Source organism: Mizuhopecten yessoensis, unplaced genomic scaffold, assembly GCF_002113885.1.
Source record: "Mizuhopecten yessoensis strain PY_sf001 unplaced genomic scaffold, ASM211388v2 scaffold10275, whole genome shotgun sequence".
NCBI classification, from domain to species: domain Eukaryota; kingdom Metazoa; phylum Mollusca; class Bivalvia; order Pectinida; family Pectinidae; genus Mizuhopecten; species Mizuhopecten yessoensis.
Genome location: NW_018408465.1, coordinates 3,459,404 through 3,468,454, shown reverse-complemented (window position 1 = coordinate 3,468,454; position 9,051 = coordinate 3,459,404). Strand labels below are relative to the sequence as shown.

The 9,051-nt window shown below is 39.9% G+C and overlaps 1 protein-coding gene across 1 annotated transcript; it reads right to left on the bottom strand.

Moving 5' to 3' along the window:
* Nucleotides 1-651: 651 nt before the first annotated feature.
* Nucleotides 652-9,034, bottom strand: LOC110459965. The gene is made up of 4 exons (XM_021512541.1): nt 8,498-9,034; nt 4,639-4,776; nt 2,713-2,889; nt 652-1,821 (listed from the first exon to the last, which is right to left on the bottom strand). The coding sequence occupies exons 1-4, from the start codon at nt 8,751-8,753 to the stop codon at nt 1,802-1,804; spliced, it is 591 nt and encodes a 196-aa protein (XP_021368216.1). The 5' UTR covers nt 8,754-9,034; the 3' UTR covers nt 652-1,801.
* Nucleotides 9,035-9,051: the final 17 nt, after the last annotated feature.

Sequence of the window (9,051 nt, the reverse complement as noted above, 5' to 3'; positions counted from 1 at the left end):
TTATATCCTATGTTACCATGAAATTATGATACTGTTTACCGGGAAATTTTCGCTAAGTCAAACTTTTCGCCCTTGACCCATGAAACCTTTTTTCACCTAGTGTTAATTTCACCATTTACATTTAATGACTATGTTTATTATGTTATTTACTTATATTTGTTGTAATGATGAATTCACCCTATTTTCAGGGAGAAAAAATGAAACTGCAGCGAAAATTTCCTGTATACAGGTTAATGTTGCATGAAACCACTAGATATGATTTATACCAAATAATAGATGCAGTTATGCGATACCAACAGCTTAAGCATATTTGAAACATTAGAGGGTATAATGGCACATTCATATAGTGTCAAAAGTATATCCCGCTTAATAACACATTTTGGTTGATGTGACTTTGTGATCAATTGTGATGGCCAAGTGGTTAAGGCGTCTGACATTCTGGTACCACTAGCCCTCCACCACTTGGTAGTGGGTTCGAGGCCTACGTGGAGCAGTCGCCAGGTACTGGCCGTAGGTCGCGTTTCTTCCCCGGGAACTCTGGCTTTCCTCCACCACCAAAACCTTGCATGTCTTGAAATGACCATAGCTGTTTATAGGACGTTAAACATAAACAAACCAAACCAAGTTATCACTTGTCATTCGAAAGGAACGTTGAGGACTTCTCTTGTAAAGGCTGTATTACACAAGAAATTCTTCACTAAACTAGCTCTGTGGTTATAATTATCATATGCCGCTGTGTGATTTCATTTGTACTATTTACAGTGAAACAAAAAAGGTTTTCACCATTTTCCTCTAAAGATAACATGACATGAAGGTTTAAGAGAAAGCACAAACCAGATCATCTTCATTACAATATTTTAATTTTTGCATTACAAGATATGTGAAAGAGAAAACAAACAATATTGGGACGGAATTTACATACAACTGATTAATAAGGTACTCCTTAAACAATGTAAATGATACACAGTCGAAATATTAGTTGAGATAATAAATATAAAATAGTTAAACAATAACATATATTCAAATAACCTAATTATTATTGATGTTTTGCTGGACATTGAGCAAATAGTACATAAATGATCATAGACAAAGTCGATCTCTTGTCCGATGCCTTTGGATATTACCAGTACTGTCCCAGAAAATATTCTTCCATATCTCCTAGTTGAAATAGCAATTAATAAAAAAAAAAAAAAAAGATTCGCCAAATAAATCCAACAAACATGATACAAAAAAATCCTAACCAAACATTGGAAACGTGAAGGAACCGTTTTGTCGTATATGTACTGAGGCTAGTAGTACTGTACAACAGGAAATGTTTGTGGGTACTTTCCTTAGTGGTTTGAAGCCATTTAGATCGTTTGGTGGTACACAGTTGAAACATTCGTGGATATCCTACATTAACAAACAGTAGACACATACAATCATTCAAATAAGTTATATTTATTTTCATGGTTCAACAGCAACCATGAAAACCTTGAATGTTTATACACATCAAACCTTTCATGTTATACAGTATGTGGATGACCCTTCATTGAGGAGGTCTATTACTCAGGGTTAGCATTGTGATATAGGAATGAACTTATCAGATTAGGGCAGTTTATTGATACTTTCCCAGATCATACATATAAAATGAGACTAAGAGTTTCCTATGTCAGCCTTTTTATAGGCAGTTGTTTCCAGGTAAACAATGTAGAATCAGGATCAACGTCTGTCATTTAAAAGGTCTACTTAAGTAGAAGAGTATCCCAGGTCAGCCATAGGCATGACTTGCTGTGATCTAGGAGGTCAGCAGGGCTGTGTATTACAAAGGTCCTGGTACAACTGGAAAGAGAACGAAAAATATGGTGGAACCTGTTACCAAGGATTTAATAGCTTGCATGACAGTGTTTTCTGAATTGTTTTTATCAAACTTTGCTAAAATATAACTATTTCCATTATTGATTTTGAAGAACTCTGCATGAATTTTACCGCAATGTGTCAGCTACAGCAGAATTACGGCACTTTTTTCTAAAATGCTGTAAATGTACATATGTCAACACCACTTGAATTGAAGGTGGTCATTGAACTTACATCCTGCATGTATATAAAAAAAAGCAATGGATGATGCATGTTTATACTTAGCTAAGAGGGCAATGTGTTTATACATGTTCCCAATAGCTATATGTGTTCCCAATAGCTATGAGGGCAATGTGTTTATACATGTTCCCAATAGCTGTGAGGGCAGTGTGTATAAACATATTCCTACTAGCTGTACATTTGTGGGCAATGTGTGTATATATTTTCCGACTTGCTGTGAGGGCAGTGTGTATATACATGTTCCAACTAGCCTCGAGGGCAGTGTGTATATACATGTTCCCACTAGCGGTGAGGGCAAAGTGTGCATATATGTTCCCACTAGCTGTGAGGGCAGTGTGGGTATATATTTTACTACCAGATGTTAGGGCGGTGTTTATCTGATGTTAGGTGATAGGTGGATGCACTTGTACCTGCTGTGTGGGCTATAGGTGTAGACACCTGCTCTGAGGGCTTGAATGTGTAGAAAAACTTCCCTCCTGTGAGGGTATAGGTGGAGGCCCACTTACCTGAAGAGAGGGTAGGGGTGTAGGCACACTTACATGTGAGGGTGGTAGGAGAGGACACACTTATCTGTTGTGAGGTGGTAGATGTAGACACACCTGTCTGCTCTGAGAGTGGTAGGGGAGATACACTTACCTGCTGTGATGGCAGTTGCTGTACAAATGCCAACTATGATGAGAACGGCACATCCTGTATATCCGATCATGGAGAATAGAACAAAGAAAAACGCGAAATTATAGTCGGACCTGGATGTCCAGCTCTCCGACGACACAGACGACCCGAACGTGATCACAGCAGCGCCTAACAACAGGGCTGAAACAAGGGAAGTACCAGTAAGACCTATTGCATTCTATCAGTAAGTATACACTATTCAAATGGTCCGTGTGCAAGAAAGATTTCCATCGGGTCAAAACATTTAAGTTTATTACTTTTGTTTATTTATTTTAGATTTAACGTCCTCGCATCAATTAAGGTCATTAACCTTGCTACCTAATTCATCGAGCGTAATTCGGATATACCAGCATCTGATGATAGATGGGGCGTAATTCAGACATACAAGCATGTCATAATTGATTAGACGTAATTCAGACATACAAGCATGTCATAATTGTTTGGGCATAATTCAGACATACCAGCATCTCATGATTGATGGGGCGTAATTCAGACATACAAGCATGTCATAATTGTTTAGGCATAATTCAGACATACAAGCATGTCATAATTGTGTAATGTGTAATTCAGTCAGCTGTCCGCTTATCATATTACGAAGAAAGCGAGACTTTGTCAATATGCCAAAACATATAAAGCGTTATTCTGATTTGTATCTTCATCATTTTCGTGCATTATTCGACAAAATTCGGTGTTATTAAGACATATTATGTTTATTATAATATATATTATATTATACCAGATATTATGTTACCTGTTTTATATACTAACGGAGGTAAAGAATGATCGGTGACATATTGGACCGTTTTTGTTAGCCAGAAGTGATCATGTCCAATATTTGAGCTAACCATGGTTAAATATTTACCAATGAAATATGAAAAGATTGTAAAGCGAGGTCTCTGTGATGCCTTTATATCATACTTATTCAAATCAAACCTAAATTTTGTGTATGATACACTTCGCTGTAAGCATAGTAGATGGACGGCATTCACTGATATTGTACAGTAGAAACGAACTGCTCCACATAGTATCATAAAGAAACGACCTTCGCAAGAGATACGATCTACACCGCAGTGTATCGTAGAGGAACGGCCTTCACAATAGATACGATCTACACCGCAGTGTATCGTAGAGGAACGACAAACGATCTATACTGCAGTGTATCGTAGATGTACACCGCAGTGTATCGTAGAGGAACGACAAACGATCTATACTGCAGTGTATCGGAGAGGAACGACAACCTATCTATATCTATACCGCAGTGTATCGTAGAGGAACGACACACGATCTATACTGCAGTGTATCGTAGAGGAACGACAACCTATCTATATCTATACCGCAGTGTATCGTAGAGGAACGACAATCTTTCTATACTGCAGTGTATCGTAGATGTACACCGCAGTGTATCGTAGAGGAACGACAAACGATATATACTACAGTGTATCGTAGAGGAACGACAAACGATCTATACTGCAGTGTATCCTAGATGTACACCGCAGTGTATCGTAGAGCAACGACAATCAATCTATACCGCAGTGTATCGTAGTGGAACAACACACGATCTATACTGTAGTGTATCGTAGAGGAAAGACAAACGATCTATACTGCAGTGTATCCTAGATGTACACCGCAGTGTATCGTAGAGGAACAACACACGATCTATACCGCAGTGTATCGTAGAGGAACGACAAACAATCTATACCGCAGTGTATCGTAGAGGAACAACACACGATCTATACTGCAGTGTATCGTAGAGGAACGACAAACTATCTATACCGCAGTGTATCGTAGAGGAACGACAAACGATCTATACCGCAGTGTATCGTAGAGGAATTATCTACACAGAAGAGCAACGTCCTTCGCCTTAGTGTATGTTCAGCTACAGAGACCTACTTGTAAGGATGGAGCAGACCACAGCCGGGATGGCGATCGTCTTGGACGCACAGCATGACGCAACAAAGACGAGGACTACTGAGGCAACACCCGAACATAACGATATAGCGACCATGTACTGGGACGCCGTCAGCCATTCTGAAACGATAAATAACATGCACTTAAATAGAAAGCAGTCACAATATAGCGATTATGTTGCAAGACACGAAACAAGACAAAATAATTGTATTTTCCAATAAAGGTTGGACATTGCTTTGCAATATATTAAAGACAAATAAAACACTTGCGTATGATTGGACATTTATATTTTAAATTAACACCGGGTCATATTATCAACATGTACATTAGCCAGCATACCTCTTATAAAATCGAGAGGTCCCCGATACGCATAAGAGCCTCAATCAGTTATGTACTAAATCCAGAGGTTGCCGATATGTGTCAGGTCCCAAAGACGTACTAGAGGTTTCCAATACACACCAGGTCCCCGATACGTACCAGAGATTTCCGATACACGCCAGGTCTCCGACACGTACCAGAGATTTCCGATATGTGTCAGGCCCCCAATACGTATTAGAGGTTTTTGATATACGCCAGGTCCCCGATACGTACCAGAGGTTACCGATATACGCCTGGTCTCCGATGCGTTCCAGAAATTACCGATACACGCAAGACCCCAATACAAGCCAAGTCCCCGATACGTACCAGAGGTTCCTGATACGCAACACAGGATAGCGATATACGTGCCAGGTCCCTAATACGTGCCAAAGGTCCTCGATACGCACCAGAAGTTATCGGGTTTTTTTGCTAGTGGTCCTTGATTAGCCCCAGAATTACCGATACATGCCAGGTTTTCGATACGCCGTGTCGGCGATACGTGCTAGTTTCCCTATACGTATCAGAATCCATGGGAATATTTTTTTATATATTTTTATTTTTGAAGTTTCTTAACAATACATTACACATATTTCACTACATATCAATCACCCATTCTCCATTCTCGCACATGCTCTTTCTTTGATATGACATGTAAGTACGATACGTGCCATGTCCCCGATACGTTCCTGGCCCCCGATACGTATCAGAGGTCCTCCATGCGTATACTTGATCCCCGATACGTAAATATATACATGGACATAATTGTGTTGTGTAAGTATCATAACTAATTTGATTGTATGTCCTTAAATATCACCCATTATAATATTTATGTCAATGACGTATTTTAATTGTATTAATTCACAACACGCTCTCCGTCAGTGTTCAACTTATCTCGTGGCGACTCTCAAAACACACTAATTAGCAGGTGTAACATTACAATATACAGCCAGTCAAATGCCAAGAAAGTGGCAACGTTATATAGTTATAGCAAGTGTCCTTTTCAGTTGTAATAGGTGTAACAGTTAACCGATTTTATGTTTGGTTGGTCAGGTGGCGCAATGGATAACGCACTCGCCTTTCACCAAGGCGGTCGGGGTTCGATTCCCCGATCGGACGTGAATAGGTATGAGGTCACCTGCCCGACCACGTGGGTTTTCTCCGGGTACTCAGATTGCCTCCTACAATAAGACACCCTGCAACCTAACATCCGGTCCAACAAGATTAATACAAGTTATATAACTTGTTTCGTAATTGTTGTAAAATGAATAAAGTTTAAATTTAAACCGATTTTAACCCTTCGACTGGTTCCTAGAAGGGGATATTATTTTCTGGAAGACATCAATCGAGCATGTTGATATACATGTTTAACCTACATGTATATCGTACCCTACAGCATATGTTTATCTCAACTGCTCCAGCGTTATGGGGGCCACTCTGTTGTACCAAGGTCCGTCCTCCCCCACCCTCGTCCTTGTACCCTAGATGTATACCGGGTACCCCTCCGTTCAGTAACTTATGAGATGAGGTGCTTACTTGAGACAATTCGTTATAGCTTATGAGTCGGTGAATTGGGGACACATTCCTTATAACATATGAAGTGTCGTAATTACCTGGGACTACTAGTTATAACCTATATATGGGGCGTAGTAATTACATGGGACTACTAGTTATAACCTATGCATGGGGCGTCGTAACTACCTGGGACTACTAGGTGTAACCTATACATGGGACGTCGTTATTACCTGGGACTACTAGTTATAACCTATACATGGGGCGTCGTAAACACCAGGGACTACTAGGGGTAACCTATACATGGGACGCCGTTATTACCTGGGACTCCTCCGTTGGTGCTGTAGTAGTTAACCTATATATGGGCCGTCGTAATTACCTGGGAGTACTAGTTATAACCTGTATATGGGGCGTCGTAATTACCTTGTACTACTAGTTATAACCTGTATATGGGGCGTCGTAATTAGCTGGGACTACTAGTTTTAACCTATATATGGGGCGGCGTAATTACCTGGGACTACTAGTTATAACCTATACATGGGGCGTCGTAAATACCAGGGACTACTAGGTGTAACCTATACATGGGGCGTCGTAATTACCAGGGACTACTAGTTATAAACTATACATGGGGCGTCGTAATTACCAGGGACTACTAGTTATAACCTATATATGGGGCGTCGTAAATACCAGGGACTACTAGGTGTAACCTATACATGGGGCGTCGTAATTACCTCGGACAACTAGTTATAACCCATGAATCGTCGTTATTACCTGGGACTCCTATTTAACCTATGAAGCTTCGTAACTATATGGGACTCTAGTTATGGGTGGCGGTTCGGGCCAAAAACGATATACAGTAACGCGTTTAAAAAGTAACGCGTTAGAACTGCCTTTTAACACGTTAGAACTTACTTTTAACGCGTTTGAAGTGCATTTAACGCGTTAAAAGTCACTTCTAACGCGTTACTTTTACAAATGTATAAGTAACGCGTTAAAATTCACATCTAACGCGTTAAAATGGTAAATGCACTGGCCAATCAGAGTAATAGTTTCATAGTTGATGCTTTTGATATTTAAAATAAATAAAAATGTTATGACTAATTATATTTTAAAAAACAGACACTTACCCATTTCCACATCATATGTTTCTTCTAAGTAATGTGGAAATGGGTTATTGTCTGGGGGTTTTTCAATATGAATAAACAAATCTTCATTTAATCGTAATGAAATATGGCAGTTTTTGATATATAAATAAAAATTTCAGAGCCTTAAAAGTGGTGTCGGAACGCAATTTAGAATTTTAATAATAGATTTTCAGGGAATTTTAACGCGTTAAAAATATTATAACGTGTAACTGTTACATTTGAAAAAGTAACGCGTTCAAAGTGACTTTTGACGCATTAAATGCACTTCTAACGCGTTAAAAGTAAGTTCTAACGCGATAAAAGGCAATTCTAACGCGTTAAAAGTCACTTCTTACACGTACCTTTTTAACGCCGAACCGCCAACCACATCTGGTCATGACGTGCGTATTCGTTATAACTTTGAACCCCTAGTTATAACCGAGACCCATCCTCGATATCCAGGGGTACGCTCACTTTCGCTCTCTGCACCCCTGGAAATCTCCTGTCATGACAAAAATTGAAGGCACGAACATAGCTGTTTGATTGGTCTCAGGAAAAAATACTGACCAATCGCTAGGCTGATACCTGTCCTTTGAAGATTACAAAGGAAAGACGCCCGACTTCAATTTTTTTTACCGTTACGTGACCGCGAGATTCTTTTGATGTATATCAAAGGATCGAACTAGTCTGCTAGTCTCATCAACAAGGTGGCGCACACTTAGCCTTCAATTTTGCTATGACATATTCCAGGGTTGTAGAGAGCGTAGGTAAGCATAACCCCTTCCTGGAGTATCGAGGATGCCTAGACGGAGGTGTTCGTGAAAAACCTAAACAGATTTATTATTTATTACCTGGGACTCCTCCGTTGGTGCTGTAGTAGTTGCTGACCGTTCCACAACACACATTGTCATTGGCGATGGTACAATGGCCCCAGAGTCCCTGGTATCCGCTAGTCCCTGCCGAGGTGCCGGTGTACGTGAAGTCGAACCAGGCGGGGGATACAGCTCCACACAAGTGTAGCACGAAGGCAAACACCATGACAAACGAACTGACAATCAGAGGTATGCCCACCGCACAGAAGTTCACACAACACGTTACAACGGGCATCTTCTCTCTTAGATACTTCACAATATCCCAGCGATATAAACTCCTGTATTTTATCTCCTTAATATCCGATTTTTTTATGATAAATATATCCCTTTCCTCAAGACCTCCGTATGCGGAAATTAAACCAACTATTGGATAGAAAAAAACAGTACTCGTAAGACAATCAAACTTGCTCGATTATAATCTAATGTCTATCCAAGGATCCAAAAGCTCAGGTGTGACGGGAATCTTAATTTTAGAAATGTTTACATAGAGTCTATTTGCGCTTACCTCGCGAGACACGGAACTTGAAGTACTT